A 23,305-nucleotide genomic window follows, 5' to 3' on the forward strand; every position below is an offset into this window, starting at 1 on the left:
AGAATATTATGCAAAATCAGACTGAATCTCAATAAGGCTCCACAGGAAACCTATGAATAGCACCATAATTCAAGTAGATGCACCAACCAAGAACAAGAAAAAATTGATAGAGTTTATGAAGGAGTACAGGAAGAAATTGACAACACACCAACATAGGATGGCAAGATTGGAACTCAAAGGTTGGAAGTAAAGAAGAATGAAAAACAGTAGGCAGATTTGGACTAAGGAAAAGGAACGAAGCAGGTGTGCGTCTGATAGATTTTTCTTAAGCCAATGACCTATTCATTGCAAACACATTTTTCATACAACCAGAGAAAAGGTTAAACACATGGACATCACCAGATGGCCAACAAAAACAAACAAACAAACAGATTACATAATTGGAAGTAAAAGATGGCGAAGCTCCATGCTGGTGGCCAAGACTAGACTAGGCACTGCTTCTGGCATAGATCACGAACTACTCATTTCAAAACTAAAACTAAAACCCAAGAAGAGAACAAAACCAGTCATCATACCAAAATACGATTTAAATGACATTTCCACAGAATTTATTGACAACATAAGGTACAGATTTCTCCAACTAAGAACAATAGATTGTGAACCGGATGAACTGTGGTTTGAAGCCAGAGACATAATAATAGAAGAATGCATAAAAACACTTCCAACAGACAAAAAGAAAATGAAAAAACCATGGGTGACAGATAAAATACTACAAGCAATAAAGGAAAGAAGAGAAACAAAACAAAAAAGAGATAGGAATAAACTAAGAACCATGAATGCAACAGTACAATGGCTAATATGCAAAGATAAGGACAATTACTACAATGACAAATGTAGAGAAATAGAAGACAACAACAAAAAGGGAAGAATGAGAGACCTATTCCACTAGATTCGAGAAATCAAGAGAAAGTTCAAACCAGGGACCGGGATGCTCTACAACAATAAAAATAACACAATTCAAGAACAGGAAAGAATAAAAAGATGATGGATGCAATACACAGTAAAGTTGTATAAAACAGATGACAACATGAAGAACTCATGGAACAAAGAGCCTTATGAAGATGAACCCCAAATTCTAAAATCTGAGATGGAAGCTGCAATAAAGGAAATGGCAAAAAACAAGACTCCAGGAACAGATATTCCAATAGAACTGTTGCCATCCACATTGACAGAGTAAACTCTAGTGATAACCAACATATGTCAACAGATATGGAACACAAAAAATTAGCCTTGGAAGCGATCAATATACATTCCCACATTCCCATCTATGAAAAAGGAGACAAAAGAGACTTCAGCAAATTTAGAACCACAGCACTAATCTCCTGTGCTTGTAAAATCATGCTCAAAATTCAGCAACATAGGCTCCAACCATACATGGAGAGAGAAATCTCAGAGGGAATCCAAGCAGGGTTCAGGAAAGGAAGAGGCACCAGGGATCACATTGCAAATAAATAATGGCTAATGGAACGTAGCAGCGAGTTCCAAAAGAAAATCAGCATGTGCTTTATAGGCTATAGCAAAACCTTTGATTGCATAGATCTTAAAGGCTATGGAACATCCTTAGTAAGACAGGAGAGTGCCAACACCTCTGATAGTCCTGATGAGGAATCTGTACTCAGGACAAGAGCCTACTGTCAGAACAGAACACGGAGAAACAGAATGGTTCCCAAAGGAGTCAGAGAAGGCTGCATCCTATCACCCTACCTATTCAACTTATATGCAGAACATATTGTAAGGAAAACAAGCTTGGACATGGAAGAGGGAGGTGTTATCAACAATCTGAGATATACTAGCAGAGAACCTCACAGACCTGTAACAACTATTAAGGAAGATCAAAGATGAAAGTCCAAAGGCAGGCTTACTGTTGAACATAAAGAAAACAAAAATAATGACCACAGAGAACTTACACACATTCAAACTAGAAAGTGAGCAAATAGAAACAGTAAAAGAGTTCTCATATCTAGGATCAAACATTGATCAGAATGGGGACTGCAGCTAGAAAATCAGAAGAAGATTAAGAATGGGGAGGGCACCTATGAAAGAACTAGAAAAGATTGTAAAATGCAAAGACATACAACTCAGTACAAAAGTCAGAATCATACAAGGCATTGTATTCCCTATTAGCATGTACGGATGTGAGCGCTGGACAGTCAAGAAAGAAGATAGGAGGAAAACCAACTCATTTGAGATGTAGTGCTGGAGAAGACTGCTGAGGATCCCATGGATATCCAAAAGGACAAACAAATGGGTTGTAGAGGAGATCAAGCCAGAAACATCCCTAGAAGCCAAGATGGCAAGACTTAGATTCTCATACTTTGTACACATCATGAGAAGGCATGAATAGTTGGAAAAGACATTAATGCTAATAAAGGTGGAGGGAAGTAGATAGAGAGGGAGACCACCTGCTAGATGGATGGACTTTATTAAAGTGAACACGAATATGAGTTTGCAGCAGCTGGGCAGAGCAGTAGAGGACAGGGGGGCCTGGAGATGTCTCATCCGTAGAGTCGCCATGGGCAAAGATCGACACAAAGGTAGTTAACAACAACAACAAAGACACCACACTACTATTGATGCAGTCTAGAATTGCATTGGCCTTTTTAGTTGCTGCATAGAAAGATAAGAAATAAATGTTCCCACTCACCAAGACCAAAAAGCAGCAGCCGTATGGCTGTGGGCCACTCCATCTTTCCCAAGGTTATGGGGATGGCCCTTCTCAAGCAGGAAACGCGAGCAGGTGGCACAGATAAAGTGACTCTGAATCTCCACTTTATCCTGTGGACACCACACACAGCTTTCTCAGCAGTCAAACCTCTGGTTTAAAGGGTGAGGCCAGTTCTGTGCATGCTGCGCTCCACCAGAAAAATCCATTGCACAGGCTCGAAGGATACATCCACTCTCTGAAAAAGCCCTGTAGCTATAGGTGAGGGACGAAATGGCAGGTGTAAATATGCACTGGAAGCCACAGACCCAAGCCTGCATGCAGGAGGTTCAGGACTTTGGTCGCTTGAGACTGACTGGGGATGACAGTCTTGTTCGGCAGCATCCTGAATGACCAAGCAGCCTTTTTTAAGGAGAGCACTGCTTGCTCCATATGGAGAGGGGCCTAGAAAAGGTGGCCTAAAGAAAGCTCATCCCCAACAACCCGGTTGGCTAGCCACAGCCAGCGGGCATCTTTTCTTAACAACTGCCATGGAAGAGTGTGTGAGGGTAGAACTAGTAGTACCGCTTGTGGTAGACATGGTGGTGGTGGTCATTGTCATGGAGGACACGGTGGTGGTGGTGGAGGAGGTGGTATTGGTGCTGGTGGTGTTGGGGGAGGAGGAGGAGTTGGACCTGGAAGTGGAGGAGGTGAGCTCAGAAGATGGGGCAGCAGAAGATTCAGTTATAATACAGCCGTGGTGGTAGAAGACACGAGGACTTGTACAGCCAAATTAGCGGTTGTAAGAGTTGCACTGGTCGTGGAAGCAGTTTCAGAAGCCTGCCCAGCCGTCTGTGCCGCAGAGACAGTGAGCCTTTTCAATAATGATTTTATTTTAGCTTTAGCAGCAGTAGGAACAAGAAGCTCAAGTAAAGACTCCAAAAGAAGGTCAACTAATGGCTTCTTAGTGGTAGCAGGAGCTGAGGTACTACCAGGCAGGTTGGAAATGGATCATGTCGTGCTATCTGTAGGAGCAGATGTGATGGAAACATCAGGATTGACTTTTCCAAAGGTAGGATGAACAGGATGAACCTCTTCATTTGGTTTTGAGGTGGCATGAAGCTCAGAATCGGCCAATGCAGAAACAAGCATGTCAAGGGGAAGCTCATCAGATGGCTTTGGGTTTGCAGTGGTAGCTGTCAGGGTAAAAGGCTGACCAGTAGTGACAGTGACCCTGTCCATGGGAACCTTACTGACTGACTCAGGAGTGGTGGTTGAAGCAGCAGGCACAGAGAGAAGAGGAGACGGTTTTGAAACAGATGTGGCAGGTCTAGAAAAAATGGCAGCAAACCGCTCAAGAAAAGAAATAGTGGTGGTGGTGGCAGCAGAAGTTGATGGTGACTCTGTTTGCCGGTCCATGATTTGGGTGTCTAGAGATGTTTTGATGATCTCACCTGGACACAGAACCCTCTAAACAGAAATTGAAACATTTAAAAATGTAAATGATAGAAATAGAAACCTTTTACTAGTCAACAAACAAGATAGGATCCTTGGAAAGATGACAGCTACCACATGCCCACTAGATCCCTGACCTGGGCTCATTAAAAGGGTCAGAGAGGGGACTAGCTGAGCAAGTGAAGGGAATAGTCACTGTCTCCTGACAACAAGGGGGAGTCCCAACATGCTGAAAGAGCCAGTTGTAAGGCCTTCGTTGAAAAAGATTTTCTTTGCTTTCCCTATAATGGATAACCCATCCACAAGTGCTGAATACTTTGTTTTGGGGCAAGGTAATAATAGAATGCATGGTTGCCTCCTAGCTCCAGAGATTCCTGGATGAAGCAGTTTCTCTTAATCCATACCAATCTGATTTCATGCCTGGTTATGGGATGGAATCAGCTTCAGTTACCCTCATTTTATTTATTTGTTTGTTTTATTTCTATCCTGCCTTTCTTCCACAAAGGGACCCAAGCTGACTCACAAATAAAAACACATCAAAGTTTATTACAAACATTAAACACAAAAAAGCATGATATCCACCTCATATAATAAACACACCATATAAAAAGCCATCCCATGGCCACACTTTAAAAGCCTGCTTGAATAAGACTGTTTTTGCTTGCTGACAGAAGGCAAGCAGGAGGGGGCCAGCCCTGCTTCTTGTGGAAGGGCATTCCAGAGGGCAGGAGCAGCTACTGGGAAGGCTCTCTTTGGTGTCCTCACCAGATGAGCCTGTGATGGTGTTGGGACCGAGAGAAAGCCTTCTCCTGAAGATCTTATGGCTCAGGTAGGCTCGTATGGGGTTAATATGAACATGGATAATATATGCTGTGAAGGAGATTGGAGGAGTGTATCTCTGTTGGTTCTGCTGGACTTTTCAGCAGCTTTCAGTATCATCTAGCATGGTACCCTTCTGGGCCACCTTCCAAAGAAGGAGACTCCACCACACTCCATGGCAGCATATTCCACCATTGAACAGTATTTACTGTCAGGAGGTTCTTCCTAATGTTTAGGTGGAATCCATTTTCCTGTTATTCCCATTAATTCTGGCTGGACCACAACACATGCATTATATGCATCTTTGTTGGAGTAAAGCATTCTTTAGTGGGGAGGGAGGTAAACCATTGAGTCTGAATGAAAATTGGTGTCTTTGGGATGGCTGACGACTTCACTGCCTTTACTAATCAAAGGACTCCTAGGGGTGGGTCCTGAAATCTTTGACTAAAAAACCACACTGATAATCGCCATTATATGAACTGGATACCTGTAGTGGGAGGTGGAAATAAAACACTCAAATAAAATTTAATATCATACTAAATAGTATAATGAAAATATATTGAAAGTATTCAACATATAGAACTTGCTAATGAACAAATCAACAAGGCCGCTGCATAATATCTAAATAACATGCCATATTATTTACTGTCCTTCTCCTTTCTGGAAAAAGTAAATAATATTAAGTTCACAAATGGTGTAACATTGGCAATATGAAATCAAAGTTTGTACAGATTGTAATGGAGACTGTAGTAAAGCTGTAGTAAGGCGACTGCCTCCAGAAATGTGATATTTCAGTTTTCTTAACATTCTCTCATTTTTTCTTCTTCTTAATTTTCTCTTATGTGTCAGTTCTTTTAACTCAAGCCTGATCGGGTAAAGCTCCTTGTCTTTTAACTCCATATCATCACAAGCTTGCTCAAAATTGGCTATATATATGTCAAGGTTACCTCTAGTAACATAGTTAGAATTTTTTTTGCATCAGATAGAGGGAAAGCAGTCATGTTGCTTTTGACAATATGAGTAACTCTAGAGCCTAAATTGTTTGTTAACTTCCATGTGTTCATTTTTATGTCATGCATTTTTCTATGAGTATTTTTGTTCTCCAGTTTTTAACCTCATTCTTTCCTTTTCAAGTTCCATTTCCTTTTCAGTTCTGGCCATTTCAATTTCTCTCTTTATTTTCCAAATCTCCGCATTCTCCTGAGATTCAGAAATCGAAGTGTCAAGGCTAGCCATAATTTCTACTCCAACCAGCTCTGGTTCCTCTACAGGAGGTCTTAATTTCTTTAGAGGCATTCTAGCAGTATTGCCCTACTAATACCCAAAACTTTTACCTCAGGAAATACTCTTAATTGCTTTTTAATAAGTTATTTGCTAAGGTAACACTTGGATCTTGATGACAAACTAGTGATTTCTTACTTTACACCAAATTTTTACCTCAGAAATCACCTTTTAAAGATATTTTCCTTCAGTGTTCTCTTGTTTTGGTACTTTCACAGATGCAATGGCTTTACCCACTCTCACACTGTACTTTAACTTTTTCTTCTCCAGTCCCCTACAATTACCACAACAAATTACCTCAGGACCTGGCAATAATACTTTTTTCTAGTGTGGTCAGTTTCCAGGTAATCTCCTACACAGTACCCTTGATCATTACCTCAGAGATTACCTCCACTGATTTACACCTTAATACTTTTAATCCACTGAACTTTTATACTTTTAAGTTCAGACCAAATCTTAGGTGTCTGAATCTCTAACTCAGAACCCAGTTATACCAATTGCCTCAAGTACACTTCCAATCACACTTCCAGCCACTGGATTTCACATATTCCAACGCTGCCATCATTTCTCATGATCACTTTAATTACCACCACTAAGTTTCTTCTATGACAGCATCCTGGGCCTTTTCATCCCACGGCTGCCACCAAATTGTCACAATGACCACCAAAACTGCTTATTTTTTCCTTTTAAAGTTTACTTTCCAACTTATCCCTATAATAAATTAAAAAGATTTTTAAAAAAATTGAATAAAGATATTACTCAATTTATTTGGCAAGGAAAACATCCAAGGATTAAACTAAACATTCTCCAAGATGCTAAAGAAAGAGGTGGTTTGGGAATTCCAAATTTACAATTATATTTTGAAACATGTTGCCTCCAATTGATTAAAGAATGGATCACTATAAAAGACAAAAGATTGCTAGAATTAGAGGGTGAAGGTGTATTGTTTGGATTTCATGCATATTTAATGTATGAAAAAGAAAAAGCGACCAAGTTAATTAATAATCACTGCATTAAAAAAACCCTTTTACAAATTTGGAAAAAATATAAAATTAGAATGTTTAATAAATTTCCTATTTGGCTCTCACCACAGGAGGCATTGTACAGAAAATAAATGATCAGAGAAAGGAAATGGTTTACATATAGAGATGTTATTTTAAAAAGATAAAATTAATGGAAAGACTGAATTAGAAACTCATGAAATGCTAATTTCTAGAGGATTTGACCCAGGCTGGTTTGCATACAGACAACTGCAAGAAAGAATAAGAATAGATCAAAAATTATTTGGATCAGAAATAAATGAATCAGTGCTCAGGAAATTATTATTGAAAACAGATTCGAAATTAATAAATAAAATATACAAGAAGTTATTGGAATTAGAAATGGAGGATGAGTTAATTAAGGAAGCAATGTTAAAATGGGCAATAGATGTGGGCCATCCAATTCAGTTAGATGATTGGGAATATAATTGGTATAAAAGAATCAAATATACGGCCTCCCAAAGATTAAAAGAAAACTGGTTCAAAATGTTTTTTAGGTGGCATTTTACCCCAAACAATATTGCTAAAATATATAAATTAAAGAACCATAACTGCTGAAAATTTGGTAATGGAAGAGGGACATGCATACACTGCTGGTGGAGCTGTGATTTAGCCAAGAAATATATTGTAAGAATATAAATAAAATAATCAAAGACATATTAAAAATTAAGTTGGAAGGTCTTTTTGTTGGGTATGATAAATAGAGAATTAGAAAAGAAGTTTTATATGCTAACTACTGCAAGAATTTTATATGCAAAAAATTGGAAAAAGCCAGAGATACAAGAGATTGAGGACTGGAAAATTAATTTATTGGACATGATTGAAATGAATAAATTGACACAAAAATTAAGAAATAAATCTTTAGAAAACTGTGATATAGAGTAGTCAGCTGTAATTACAAACATAAAGGAGCAATGGGGGTAATTAAAATATAGACATAAAGATAAGATATATTCAGAATAGTTTAGAAAAAATATTACAGAGGAATATTATTATTTCATTACAATATATATGAGAAATATTAATAAAGAAAGAATTAATATATAGAAATTAGTAATTAATTAACCCAGCTGTAAAGACACAAATCAAAGTTAAATTAAGGTAAGATAACTATCTAATAGTCAAGTAAGAAAGCTTAAGTAAGTAAGAGAGGGACAGTTTCCATCTAAATTGAAATTAGCAGTTGTGAAACCTCTGCTGAAAAAACCCTCCTTAGACCTCCTGATTCATAACAACTACCGGCCTGTGTCGCTGCTGCCTTTCTTGGGGAAGGTGATCGAGAGAGCGGTTGCCTTCCAGCTCCAGGGGCTCTTGGATGAAACGGATTTTCTAAACCCATTTCAAACCGACTTCCGGGTGGGCTATGGAGTTGAGACTGCCATGGTCGCCTTAGTCGATGATCTCCGTCTGGGCATGGACAGGGGAAGCATGTCCCTGTTAGTGCTTTTGGACATCTCAGCGGCTTTCGATACCATCGACCATGGTATCCTTCTGGAATGCCTGAGGGAGTTAGGTATCGGGGGCACTGTGCTCCAGTGGTTCTGTTCCTACCTCTCGGGTAGATTCCAGATGGTGCAGCTGGGGGACGTTTGCTCCGATAAGAGGGCGCTTACATCTGGTGTCCCTCAAGGAGCTATTCTGTCCCCCATGCTATTTAACATTTACATGAAACCGCTGGGAGAGATCATCCGGAGACACGGGGCGTGGTGTTATCAGTACGCTGATGACACCCAAATATGCTTCTCTGTGTCCCCGACTGATGCAGTAACTAGGGATGGCATCTCTCCTCTAAATGCCTGCTTGGAGTCGGTAATGGCCTGGATGAGGAAAAACAGACTCAGTCTGAATCCAGAGAAAACGGAAGTACTGGTGATAGGCTCCCCGGGTCCGGATGTGGAATTTTTCCACCTGTCCTAAATGGGGTCACGCTCCCCCTGAAGGGACTCTATTCGCAGTCTGGGAGTGCTCCTGGACTCGTCGCTCCAACTGACATCTCAGGTGGATGCGGCGGTCAGAGGCGCTTGTTATCAGCTTCGGCTGATACGCCAGCTGCGACCCTGCCTGGACCGTGGGGACCTTGAAACTGTAGTACATGCTCTGGTAACCTCTCGATTGGATTACTTAGAGGACTGCCTCTCCCCATATAATCCACCCCGCACACTCAGGTCAGCAGGGGGAAATTTGCTGGAGGTCCCAACTGTGCAGTATGTGAGGACCTTGCAACGGGCCTTTTCCATCTCAGCCCCAAGAATATGGAACAATCTCCCTGATGAGCTCCGCTCCACCACGTCTTTAGACCTTTTTAAGAAGAATCTCAAAACCTTCTTCTTTTCCCAAGCTTTCCCCCCATGACATGTGACTTTGGTTATTTTCCCCTCTATCTTGGTATCGACTGTGACATGTTTCTGGATTCCCCCACTCAGCTGGCTGAGTTTTTTATATGCTGTTTTTATATATTGTTTTATTGATTGTACTGATTATTATGTATTATACATTTTGTACGCCGCTTTGATCAAATTGGAAAAGTGGGATAGAAATAAACTTTATTAATAATAATAATAATAATAATAATAATAATAATAAAGATAAAAGAAAGGCACTTAGAATTTATGAATAATGGGGGATGGAAGTCTAAAGAAATTAGGATAGAATTAGTATTAAAGACTTAGAATATTTAGATTTTATAAGATTTAGATTGTATAAATTAGTATAAGATTTAAAATATGTACGTCGTATAAGATTTTGGATTTAGGCATGCTAATGAATGCATATACGTCCATTAAATACAACAAAAATATTTTTAAAATATTTACTTTCATATAATACCTAGTAGCATGGTTAAATTACTCAAGTGCCAAGCAAGCCTCTATTTGAAAGACGAATAAAACTTTATTTATAAAAAGGTCTAAAGAATGTTTTGCTTGTTGAGATGGTACACGTTCATTACTTTAATGTATTGATTTCTTAGTTGTATTTAGCTATAATTGATGGAATCAATACACCGAAGAACTTTATAAAAGTGACCAAAAAAAAAAAAAAGAATCACACATGGAATAACCATATGAAGATGAACCCCAAATTTAATAAAGTGAGGCGCAAGTGGCACTCAGAGAAATTAGAATAAATCAACAGGAACAGTGTCCCAATTGAATTGCTTCACACCACAGAAGCAGAATAAATTCCAGTGTTAACCAAATTATGCCAACATATATGAAAAACATTCAGTGCACAAAAATTAGAATAATCTGACAATGTACATAGCTTTCAGAAATGACTTGGAGAATATATGAACACCTAGTCTTAAAGAATTTATTCATCATGCTAAAATAAAATATTCCATAATCAGTTTTCTTCCTTTTTTTCAATATTTCCAATTTTTTTAAGAAAAACAAAAAGAAAAGGCTTCAGGAAAAAATAGGGGGGAGAGTTCCCCCCCCCAAAAAAAAAGTTTCTGTTTCCCCCCCCTTGGCCCTACATATCTCTAATGACAACTACTGAGACATCAAAAGTGGAGTATTTAAGCTTTTCTAATACCTTCCCTTTTGGGGGCAAACATCAAAAAAATTCCAATTGACTTCCACTGTATTGTGCAATACACATGCCACCTTTTCAGAGAAGTCTGAGGGATACAGTGAAGGAGTTTGCTTTGCAATCTGTCAAGAATATTACACTGCAGAAAAGGTTTTATGGCTGGAGAGAAAGAAAGGTCCTATACACACTGCAGAAACAGACCAGTTTAACTTAATTTATACAATTTGGTCTCAACACAGTTCCTTGCTGTCCAATCAGCAGTCGACAACACACTCCAGTCCACCTATCAGAGTCTGCCACCACTCTATTGCCTTTTATGGTCAGAGGGGAGGTTCAGGAGGACTTGCTGCACATAACCACTACCACAGTGGCTGCGGCCTAGTCCACTCACAATGGTGCAGTAAAATGGTGTCCCCCATACATACATACATAAGCAGAATCTAGGTTTGCTTTTAGGATTTCTTTGCAATATTTTTAAACCAAGGATGGTTGAATCTTGCAAATTAAGAATCCATAGATATGGAGGGCTGACAGCACCATCATCCACTGAAGAATGTTGAAGACAGTGTTCTAAATTGCCACCTTGAATGCAACCTAATTTTGTCATTAGCAAATGAAAAAAGGTGGAAGCCAAAAGTGTTGTGCTCATTTTACATATTTTATAGCTCTGTTTGTTTACCACAGAAACATTTTACTCCTTCCATCTCATATTCTTTCTTTCTTTCTTTTCTTTTTAAAAGAAGACCTTAATCTTTGGTAGGGATGTCTCTCTTTTATTGTTCTATTATGTGAAGTACCATGTACATTAATAACATTAAATAAAAGATGATGACAACATGGAGGTCCGACTGTATTTTAACTATGTGATTTTAATGCAACTATTGTTTAATTGTGCTTTAACCTTTACAACATAATATTTTGGCTAATTTCTAATTTATTCCAAGCTGTCTTGGCAGGAGAAAAGTGAGGTATAAATTCAACAACTAAATAAATCAAGATTGAGTGTCTACAGAAGAAAGAGAACCTTTAACTTCAAATTACATTGATTTTGGAGTCCTAGTCCATCCTTGCTTCATTGTGCTGGTCCCTGATTCATCTCTTCAAAGAAGATCTTGAATCCCTGGGCCCCAACGGAGCCATCTGTTTTGAAACACACTGTCAAGTAGCTTCCGCTTGAAAACAGTCTGAAATCTTCCTTTCGGCCACAGAATCTACCTATAACCCACAAGAGATAAGCACTGTAGACAGAGGTGGCAAATTGTTTCTACCTGGAGAGGGATCTAATACTGGTCACATCCTATGGCCTTTGCCACCATTACTGGATTATCATGAACCAGAAATCTAAACCAAATGCTCAAGCTTTTAATAGTGTACTTAAAGTGCATAAACTTGCAAATATTTTATATCTATAATTATTATTAATAATAATTATACTTTTATTGCCCCAAACAATATCATATATATGATTTTAAAAAGAAATATAGAATTCGTACACGTTTACATAGGGAGAAACAGGAACTACAAAGACAGACAACATGGTGCAGTGGTCTAAGCGTTGGACTAGGACGCTGAGTGGGCAGGCTTCAAATCCTCCCACAGCCATGGAAATCTACTGGGTGCCACACTCTTTCAGCCTCAGAGGAAGGCAATGGCAAACACCCTCTTAACAAATCTTTCCAAGAAAACCCCATGACAGGATCTTCTTAGGATCGCCATAAGTTTGAAACAATTTGAAGGCACACAACAATAAAAATGCTACACAACAATGTGCTCCATGTAGCAATATAACACTCATGTTTGTAAGTATCCTGAACATAATTTTACCAAGAGTGCTTAATAATAAATACACTGGACATGGGATGGGCAACTGGGGAAGGCTAGGCCACACCTGTTCCCCCACCAAAAAAAATAAAAAGTAAAAATCAAAAAGATTGTTTTGCTTCCAAACATCTCTAGCTGGCATGGGAGCATTTTCACCATGTTTTGAGTTTCAAAAAGCACTTCCTCATCCTTAGTTGGGGTCCAGGGGAACCCCAAAATGTGTTGAAAATGTACCCCACGACCCCTAGTGGACATTTGAAGCATTTGGGGGTCAAAACATTATTTTAGAAAATTTTGCAAAAATTGTTTTTGACTCCTAAGGGAGCTGCAAAAATATTGGAAATGTCCTCTACAACCGCAAGAGTGAATTCTGCACCCTAGAGAGCATGCTGGAGCAAAATTAATTTTTGACCAAAAACTGCAGATACTGGGTGTTTTTTACTCCTGGGGCCACAAAAACAGCCCTGGGGGCCTGCAAATGCCCCGCACACTGCATTATGCGCATGTTTGCACTAGATAGCACTCAATGTATAATGCACAACAGACACCCAGGTTAACAGTATTTTCTGGAACTCTGTTATTAAGCCCAAGCCACCCCCTCCCAAAAACATTTACTTTAGACCAGGGGTCGGCAACCCCTGGCCCCTGGGCCGGATCCGGCCTGGCAAGGCGGCAGGACCGGCCCCAGCCTGGTCCTGCCACCGCTGCCAAGGCCGCCACCATTTAGGGATGCCTAATGCGGAGAGAGAGGCCCTAATGCGGAGAGAGAGGCCTGGGGCTGCAAGGGCCCTGGGGGAGCCTGCGTAGGCGGCAGGCCGCTTCTGTGGGCTCCTCCTTGGCCCATGCGGCCACAGGCCTCCCTCCAGAGAGAGAGGCCTGGGGCCGCAAGGGCCCTGGGGGAGCCCAGGAGGCGGCCTGCTCAAGCCCTTCCCTTTGGCCGAAAGGGCCCCTTGGAGCCCTTTCGCCCAAAGGGAAGAGCCGAAGGGAAGGGCCTGGGACAGGTGCCCAAGCCCTTCCCTTTGGCCTCCTTCCCCTTCGGCCGAAAGGGCCCCTTGGAACCCTTTTGGCCGAAGGGAAGAGCCGAAGGGAAGGGCCTGGGATGGATGCCCAAGCCCTCCCCTTCGGCCGAAAGGGCCCCTTGGAGCCCTTTCGGCCAAAGGGAAGAGCCGAAGGGAAGGGCCTGGGACAGGTGCCCAAGCCCTTCCCTTCGGCCAAAAGCTTCACCCCCGGAGGGTGGAAGCTCCACCCCCGGCATGCGGCCCCGCCCCCGGAGGGTGGAAGCTCTCCCCCCGGCTTCAGCCCCCCAGTTGTCTGAGGGATAGCAACCCATCCCCCGGCTCAAAAAGGTTGCCTACCCCTGCTTTAGACACTTACTGTATATTCTTTGAACTTGGGGAGACAATGGGAATCCTGTTATAACGGTGTTACCTGCATGCATCTCGTATCAATTTACAGCAACTATGTCATCATCAATTTTACTGCTAGAAAATTGAGTATTCTGCTGCTGAAATTACAACACACATAATGAAGTTGTTCCTTCGTTCCAGAATGTTTACCCCTTCCCAAAATAAACAGGTATTCTTCTCCGTTTCAAATGAAAACGCCTGATTTCTGGGACTAGCTTCCCGGGAAACAGCACTTCTTTTAACTGAATAAATTGCTAGCTGGTAATTCTTGTCTTCCCCAGATGACAGTTTTATATGTTTGGGCAGCTTCCATCTTCAAGCATCAAATCACTATCCAACCTATTAAATTACACTTACTTTTCTGAAAGAGCTCTTCCATGCAAGTTCCTCCTCAAGGGTAACAACTATAATCTCACTCTGCACTCCACATCCAGTTGAAATATCCCTTCTGGCTCCCTATGGAGCAACACTGAGACACAATCATTTTAACTGTATTTGTGTGAAATTGCTTTATCTATAACAAAAAAAATGTGTTTATACTCCCTGAAATGAGCCATAGGGGTCTTCCGTAATTCTCCTTTTTATCTTAAACTGATATTCAGATCGAAAAGTCTGTATAGTGCTCAAAGTTTTCCTGGAGATTATCTTTTTAAACTTGTGGGGAGGGGATAAATAGAAAAGGAACGTTGGGTACTTACCGTAAGACGTTCGTTTCCAGCATGAGAGGGTCCTGGCATCCTGAATACTGGGTTATGTACCTCCCATTTGCTCCTGTAGGCAGGGACAAAAGAAGACCGGCCCCTATATAGGGAGGAACTCACCCTCCAGGGCCTCAGTCAATAACAAGCCAAGCGAATAGTAGCACACTGAACTAACCTTTAATTGGTAAAATCAGATAACACAAGAGAATAACCTAGTCTTCTCAAGAGACTAAAAATGTATGGCATAAAAAACAAAGAGATAACCAACAAAAAACCAGTGAACAGAAACACGAGGGGGGTCCCTCAACAGGTCGAGCTGAGCCGCAGGGTGGCACCCAGGGAGGGGCAGGATGCCAGGACCCTCTCATGCTGGAAACAAACGTCTTACGGTAAGTACCCAACGTTCCTTTTCCCAGCAGAGAGGGTGCCTGGCCTCCTGAATACTGGGATTTACCAAAGCCCTCTCAAGACGGGAGGGAGGTGCCTAAGAGGAACCTGCGGCCTCAGCCACTACCTGCTGGAGGACCCTCCTACCGAAAGCCGCCTCGGCGGACTGAAACACATCTAACTTGTAGTGTCTGATAAAAGACGAGGGAGACTTCCATGTCGCGGCCCGGCAAATCTCAGCCAAGGAGGCATTGGTGAACAGAGCCGCCGAGGTAGCCGCACTTCTTGTGGAGTGGGCCACCAGCCCTTCAGGGGGGGTGAGGTCTAATGTCTTATAGGCCTCAGTGATGCACGCCTTGATCCATCTGCTTAGAGTGGAGACCGACACCTTGCGACCCCGGGACCCCTGGCGGAACGACACAAACAAGGATTCCGAAGACCTAAAGGGCGCCGTCCTCTTGATGTAAACCTTAAGCGCCCTGCGGACATCCAGGGTGTGCCAGATCTTCTCCAATTCTCTCTGAGGGTTGGGGCAAAAGGAGGGCAACAGAATGTCTTGTGAGGTGTGAAAAGCCGAGTTAACCTTCGGCAAGAACGTAGGGTCAGTCCGGAGGCACACAGAGTCCGGTCTAAACATGCACAGGTCCCTGCGGACCGACAGCGCTCCGAGCTCAGACACCCGCCTCGCCGAGGTGATGGCGATGAGAAAAACCACCTTAAGGGTGAGGTGTTTCAGGGATGACTCCCGAATAGGCTCAAAGGGTCCCACTGTCAGAGCCTTGAGGACCGTGTGAAGGTCCCAGGTGGGGAAGCGGTGTCTAGTGGGTGGAGCTTTATTAGAGACGCCCTTTAGTAGCCTCCTAACATGGGGGTGAGTCGACATGGCCGACGCCTTCTCGTGAGACAACACCGAAGTGATGGCCGCCACCTGTCTCCTGACCGTGTTGGGCCTGAGACCCTTTTTGATGCCGTCGTGGAGAAATTGAAGCAAGTCTGAAACTGAGAAATCGAGGAAGCTGATCTTCTTAAGTTTGCACCACCTTTTGAAGGACCTAAAGGTGGTCTCGTAGATGCGGTTGGTGGATGGACGTCTGGATGAAAGGATGGAGTCTATGACCTCGGCGGAATAGCCGCACCGCCGGAGCATGTCGCGTTCAGCCTCCAGGCGTGAAGGTTCAACCAACCTGGGTCGGGGTGAAGAATCTGGCCCTGGCTCAGGAGATCTCGGCGGTGAGGCAAAGCCATGGAGGCCGATGACATGTCCAGGATCTCGGAGAACCACGGCCGTCTGGGCCAAGCCGGGGCCACCAGGATGACATCCGAGTTGTCCCTCCGGATCTTGGCCACTAGCCTGGTCAGCAGAGGAAGTGGTGGGAAGGCATAGACCAGCGTTGAGGGCCACCGGAGATTGAGGGCGTCGACTGACTCAGCCCCCTCTGTCAGGAACCGGGACACAAACCTGGGTAGCTTTGTGTTCACGGGAGAGGCGAACATGTCTATCTCTGGTTGGCCTAACCGAAGGGCTATCTGACGAAACACCTCCGGGTGGAGAGACCACTCGCCCTGGTCGACGTCTGTTCTGCTTAACCAGTCCGCGATTGTGTTGAGCTCTCCTCGAAGATGTTCTGCCTCGATGGACATGAGGTTGGACTCGGCCCACTGAAACAGAAGGCGGGATTCGCTCATCAGATCTTCTGATCTCGTTCCGCCCTCGCGGTTGAGATGAGCTTTGGCGGTGACATTGTCCGTCCTTACGAGGACTGGTTTCCCGAGAACTGACTGTCGAAAAGCCAGGAGGGCCAGCCTGACAGCTCTCAGCTCCAGCCGATTGATGGGCATGGTCTGTTCCTCCGGCGACCATCTCCCCTGCACCATCTGTGGACCGCAGTGAGCCCCCCATCCCCTCAGACTTGCGTCGGTCGTGATCTGAACCCTCTCTGGGTACCAGATCGGCCGGCCCTTGAGGATCGCCGGTGAGGTCCACCACCGCAGGGAGTCGAGGACCAGAGGTGTCACCAGCGCCCTGATGGGGGATCTTGACGCTATAGCTTCCTGAAACGGTAGGAGGAACCACTGGAGGGGTCTGGAGTGGAACCTGGCCCACGGGATGCAGTCCCTTGACGCTATCATGAGGCCCTGTAGGCGAGCCAGAAGATTGATGCTGGCTCTGGGCTGCCTCAGGACCTGGGAGACTGCCGAGGAGATGGCCTGGACTCTGTCCGGTGTGAGGGAAATCAGGCCCTTCTGTGTGTCGAGATGAGCCCCTAGGTGGAGAATCTGTCGAGAGGGTTCTGTGGAGCTCTTTGTCATGTTGACCAGGAAGCCGTGTTGTTCTAAGGAGCGAAGGACCTGTCGGACATCCGCCCGACCCTGGAGCAGCGATGGGGACCGGATCAGGAGGTCGTCCAGATATGGATAGACGTGGACTTTGCGTGATCTCCAGTGAGACACCAGAGCCACCAAGATCTTGGTGAACACCCTCGGGGCCGATGATAGGCCGAATGGCAATGCCCTGTATTGGAAGTGACGGCCGTCGTAAGCGAACCTCAGGTAGCGCCTGTGGTCGGGATGGATGGGAATATGAAAGTAGGCATCCCGCAAGTCTAAGGAGGAAAGAAAGTCTCCAGGCTGGAGTGCCTCTAGGATGGATTTGAGGGACCTCTTGTAGGATATGAACGAATTGACCCGTCTCAGGTTCAAGATAGTTCTCCAAGTCCCGTTTTTCTTCGGTACCAAAAAGAAAGTGGAGTAACAGCCTTTGTGCCACTGAGAGACTGGAACCTCCTCGATGGCCTGAAGGCGAAGGAGATCCCTGATGGCGTCCAGCAGGAGGCGGTGTTTGGCTGGATCGTTTGTCTTCGGAGAGGGGATGAATTTCTCGCTGGGCGGGCGGCGAAATTCTATGAGATATCCCGATCTTAGGGTGTTGAGGACCCACTGATCTCCCGTGGATTGCTCCCAAACCTTGACAAAGTGTCTCAGCCTGCCCCCCACTGGGGGCGCCCCGTCATTGCTGCTGGTGTTTCTTTGAGCCTCTTCCACCTCCGGGCTGGCCCCTCTGTTGGAAAGACTGGCGGGCCTGCCTGGGCTGGGACTTAGAGTCGCCCCATCGCTGTCCGAAGGGTCTAGCGTCTCTGGACTGGAAGGAGGGGGAGGAGGGGGAGGAGAAGGGTCTGGAACAACGAAAGGACTGCCTCCTGGATCTAGTCCTGGGCCTAGCCTCCGACTTGCGGCCACCTGGCAGGGACTTCTTCTTATCCTTATCCTCGACCAGAACCTGGTCGAGAGACTCACCAAACAATTTAGTCCCAAGGAAGGGAGTGAAGGCCAGATTGTTTTTGGATTTTGCATCTACGTTCCAGTTTTTAAGCCAGAGCTGGCGGCGAACGGAGACCGCCGCCGCCTGGGCCCTGGCGCAGTATTGGACCGCGTCCAACGTCCCATCGGATGTGTAGGCCGCAGCCAAAGCTATCTTATTTAGGCCCTGCCTGAGGTGGGTCTGTTGAAGGGGAACCTCCTGGAGGAGCTCCCTTGTCCACTGGAGAGAGGCCCTAGCTATAATGGAGGCAGCAGCCGCCGCCCTGATAGCCACTGACATAGCCTCGTGTGCCTTCTTGAGAGCAACCTCAGCTTTTTTATCCTCAGGCACCTTCAGGGTGTCCTCGCCCTCTCTAGAAAAAACGGCGGAAGAAACCAAGGCGGACACGGGGGCATCCACCACCGGGACCTGGAGTCTCTCCATCACCGATGGTGGAAAGCTGTAAAGCTTCTTTAGTATGCCAGGAAGGGGCCCCGAGGCCGCAGGCCTGTCCCATTCAGCCCTAATGACGTCCATGAGGTTTGCAGGGCAAGGGATCTCGGCCATAGGAGGGGCAGGGACCGGGAAGAGGCCCTCTCCCACCCTGGGTAACTCAGACTCACGGGGGGCCCTGTTCTCGACCGAGGGGGGAATGGCGAGGGTCTTTAGAGTCTTTTTTAGGAGTCTGGAAAAATCCTCTGCCTTAAAAAGACGGGCGGAAACAGCTGGAGGATCCGGGCCCTCAGCATCCTCCTCTCCCGAAAGCTCCCCCTCTTCGAGGTCAGCCCTGATCTCTGGGTCAGGGTCATCTTCTAGGTCTGAGGAAGCCAGGTCCGTCCGCTGGCTGTGAAGCCGCGGCTGACCGCGCCTCTCGGGGGGGCGAAGGAGCCTGGAGTCAGCCTCGGAATCGGAGAGGGAAACCTCGTCCTCTTCCCTAGGCCGCTTACCCAGCTCTAGCTCTGCCTGGTCTAGCAAGGTAGGGAAGGGATCCGCGCAACCGCGGCTAGTCCCAGGTCGCGCGGCAGCAGGAGTGGGGACCCTCTCGGGACTCCCAAGATGGCGGCGCCCCTGGTCCACCCCAAGATGGCGGCGCCCACGGTCCTCCCCAAGATGGCGGCGCCCTAGGCCCTCGCCAAGATGGCGGCTAACGCCCACGTGACCGGGTTGGAGGCTGGCTTCCGGGCACCCAAGATGGCGGCCCCCGAGGCTCGCCCCAAGATGGCGCCCGCCCTCCGCGGGCATGGCTTCGCCCTCACAGCGGGCCGAGGGGGTCGCGAGGGCGGGCTCCAAAACAGCGGAGCCAGCCGGAGCCGCGGCTCGGGGGGCGCTGGAAGAGGACGCTGGCTGCGGCTGGGGCGTCCAGGCCGCTCCAAGCGCCGACGCCAGGGCCTGGAGGCCCCCAAGGTCTGTGGGGGAAAGGCTGCTGGGGACGCAGGAGGGGGAACCCACTCCCGGGTCCCCGCGTGCGCGGGTGCTCTCCGCAGCAGCGGAGGCTCCGCCTTGGCCCCTGGCCGGCAGGGGCTCGACGGAGGGGGGGGCTGCAGAGGCCCCGCTAGCCCCTAACTGGGGCGCGGGGACGGAGAGGCCCCCAAGCAGGCTCCCTAAGGGGAACTCCCCCACCCCTAGAAGGCTCGCCGCCTCGCGGGCGAACATGGCACTCACCAAGTCCCTTAGCTCGCTGAGGGGGCTTACCTGGCCTCGGTTGGACGGGGTGGAGGCATCCTCAACGCCTTGGGGACCTGAGCGGCCCGGGCGGAGGGGGGGGTTAGATTCAGCGCCTCGGAGGGAAGGTCCCTCCACCGGCTGGACCCCTGGCTCAACCTCTGACCCTGGTTCTTCCTGGGGAACCGGCAACCCCTGGGCAGGAAGGCCCTGAGTTGGGGGGGTCCCTTCACCCGTGCCGCTAGGGTCATCCGCCATAGCCCACCACCAAGAGGGGGATAGGCAGGGGGAGAGGGAGCAGAAAAGGCAATCCAAACTGTAGCGCTTCGGCGGGAATGACGAACTTCGCTGGAAGGAGAATTCGTGACCTGCTAGGAGCGTAGGCAGGATAAGACTGAGGCCCTGGAGGGTGAGTTCCTCCCTATATAGGGGCCGGTCTTCTTTTGTCCCTGCCTACAGGAGCAAATGGGAGGTACATAACCCAGTATTCAGGAGGCCAGGCACCCTCTCTGCTGGGAAAGAAGAACCTGATTGATATTGTTTATTTAATTGCTTTTTCACTTTTTTATTATCCTTTTTAAAAACTTTATTTGGGTTTAACTTATATTGTGAGCTGCCCTGGATCCCAAAGCAGGAAGAAAGGTAATTAATTAAATGCGGTAACTCCACAGGCAGAATATTCAGCCTTTCAGAAGTAAAAAATCATGACACCATAGGCTCTGGATCTATAAATACCAAAAATACAAATGAATGGGTCACAGAGCAAATAAAGCCTGAACTGTTGTAATGTGCTATCATATCAGCTTCCTGTTACAACCCAATGAATGAGAGATTTTCAAAAGACTCTGTTATCAACTGCCCTCCCCAGGTATTAGAGGATTATCTGTACTGCTTATAAACCCCGAATTCAACCCAGGTTTAGTGCATGCTGTTTATATTGCGCAGATCCGAAACCCCAAATCAGGCCTGGGCTGTTTTCATAATGCTGGATACGATTTGGAGTTTCCACCCCTTGTGCTGCATTAAAAAGACTTACCTTTTGCTTTGGATTTTCCAGAATACCTGGAACAAAACATGGTGATGATGGGCAGCTGCCTTCCTGCAGTATCTGGGCAAAGTGGGCAGTTGGGCACCTCATTATGACCTCAGAGTAATTTGCGTCCATAATTGTGACACTGACTGGCTCACAGGAACCAGGTGGAAAGGCAGCCACCCATTGTTCAACAAAAACCACAACAGGTAAAGGGGGGATTCAAGGGGAATTCAGGGCTAGAATACTCCGTGGGCAGCCCAGAATCTCAGAATCATGGCTTTCTCAGGTTTTTTGTAGCTTTCTGTTGTATACCATAGCTACTGGTATACAACAGTTCTTGCTCATCAATGTTGCCCTTTCATTGTTTGCATACAAAGGAGATGTGCTATAAACCATAGCTACTGAGTACAACATTGTGTATGTTCTTGTGCATCAATGTTGCCCTTTTGTTGTTTAGGTAAAGCACATGAATACACACACAGACACACAGAGAGAGAGAGAGGAGATGTGGATTGTAACTAGGAAAAAGTAGAGCCAGGATTCACAGTGCTGAAGCGGCAGGATTTTTTGATTAGCAGGTATAGTGACTAGGAGGGATTGTGGGTGAAGTTTCCCAGTAGTAATATATTGTTGACAGCCAGTGGGGTGCAATGGTTTGAGTGTTAGATTAAAATTCTGGGGGAGCAGGGTTCAAGTCCACAATCAGCCATGAAAACCCACTAGGTAACCTTGGGCAAGTTACATTCTCCCAGACTTAGAGGAAGACAATCACAAGCCTTCTTGGAATCAATGTTGCCAAGAAAACTCCAGGACAAAGTGATTGCGTTGGAGCCATGGTAGTTTAGTTGTTAGAGTGCTGGACTAGTATTCTAGGAGACAGGATTTGGAAATTCACTGAGCAATTTTGGGCAAGTCACATGGTAAACCTCCTCTAAATAACCCCCCCCCCAAAAAAAAAACCAAAACAAAACACCTAGAATAGGTCTCCATAAATCACCTGACAACAACACAATATATGATTGGGAGACGTCTTTGTTGTAAAGCAAAGTATATTATACTGGATTGGCTCAGTACTGAATAAATAATTAAGAGGCATTCATTTGATAAAATATCTGCTTCTTTTAAAATCATTTCTAATGAGAATAGCCAAGCAGAGGATTAAGAATAGCAATATCCCTTACTATGCCTAATGGGGGGAAATGGACTATAAAGGCCAACATACCAAGCAATTCTGAATTTTGATCTGGCCCATCATAAACATTCAGGGAATCCCAAATGCAATCTTTGGAGTCTTCCATTGCAAGATCTCTGATTATGCTTTTCAACTTGTTTCCCGAAGCAGAATAGACTGTCCAAGTGCAGATCACTGAATCTGGATAAGTATTTGGGTAGTTTGGAGACATGATCTCAGCAACTCCTAATGGGATCAGATCCAAAACTGGACATCCTTAAAGAAGAGGGAGGAGACAAACAACACTGTCACAGATGAGTGATTCGTATTGGTAGCATGAAAAGGCAGGACTTATTCACTTAACATGGTGGTATTTTTCTTGCCCAGCAGGGGAAGAAACACTTGTGGGATATTCTGATACCTGGGGCAGAATATCCAAATTTCCAGTCTCTTAAGAGTGTCTTTTATTTAAAAAATAAATTAAAAAAAGTCTAGAGAAAGATATATACAACTGTGTGGTCATATCTAATACAATCTTGAACCTGGCTAGGTTTGTCACAAAGCTAAAGGAAGCCTGCTCTTATGTGATGTTTCCAGTAGGATATATAACAACCAAGAGCTACTGTGGTTTACTGGTTTGAGTGCTGGACTATGATGCTGAAGACCAGAGTTTGAATCCTCACTCAGACGTGGAAAACCACTGGGTGAATTTAGGCAAATCACACTCTCTTAGCCCCAGGCAAAGACAAAGGCACCCCCCATCAAATATTGCCACACACACCCCCCCCCCAAAAAACATGATAGGTTCAAAGTTGGAAACCTCTCTGAATTCATGTTTATTTATAACATTCTTGGTGCCAACCCTGTTTAGAGGGTTAATTTTGAATTAAAAGCCAGAATAGGGAATGTTTAACTGTCCCGAACTGGCTGAACTTGATCTGCATTCGGGCCACACATGCTTAGAATAGAACAAAAAAGTCTTCAACTGCACAGTATGTATTTAATGTAACATGCTGTTTAAGCCTTCCCCTGCCCAGCATAACAATTTGAGAAAGCGAA

General features: G+C 45.3%; 1 protein-coding gene across 1 annotated transcript in view; it reads right to left on the reverse strand.

Moving 5' to 3' along the window:
* Nucleotides 1-11,759: 11,759 nt before the first annotated feature.
* Nucleotides 11,760-23,305, reverse strand: part of OVCH1 (ovochymase 1) — a 49,101-nt gene continuing 37,555 nt past the window's right edge. The window contains 3 exon segments of the mRNA XM_089526603.1: nt 11,760-11,801; nt 11,804-11,982; nt 22,298-22,522. Coding sequence (XP_089382729.1) covers nt 11,760-11,801; nt 11,804-11,982; nt 22,298-22,522 — 446 coding nt within the window.

Source organism: Sceloporus occidentalis, unplaced genomic scaffold (assembly GCF_023333645.1).
Source record: "Sceloporus occidentalis isolate IW3139 unplaced genomic scaffold, rSceOcc1.0.p SCAF_5, whole genome shotgun sequence".
Lineage (NCBI taxonomy): Eukaryota > Metazoa > Chordata > Lepidosauria > Squamata > Phrynosomatidae > Sceloporus > Sceloporus occidentalis.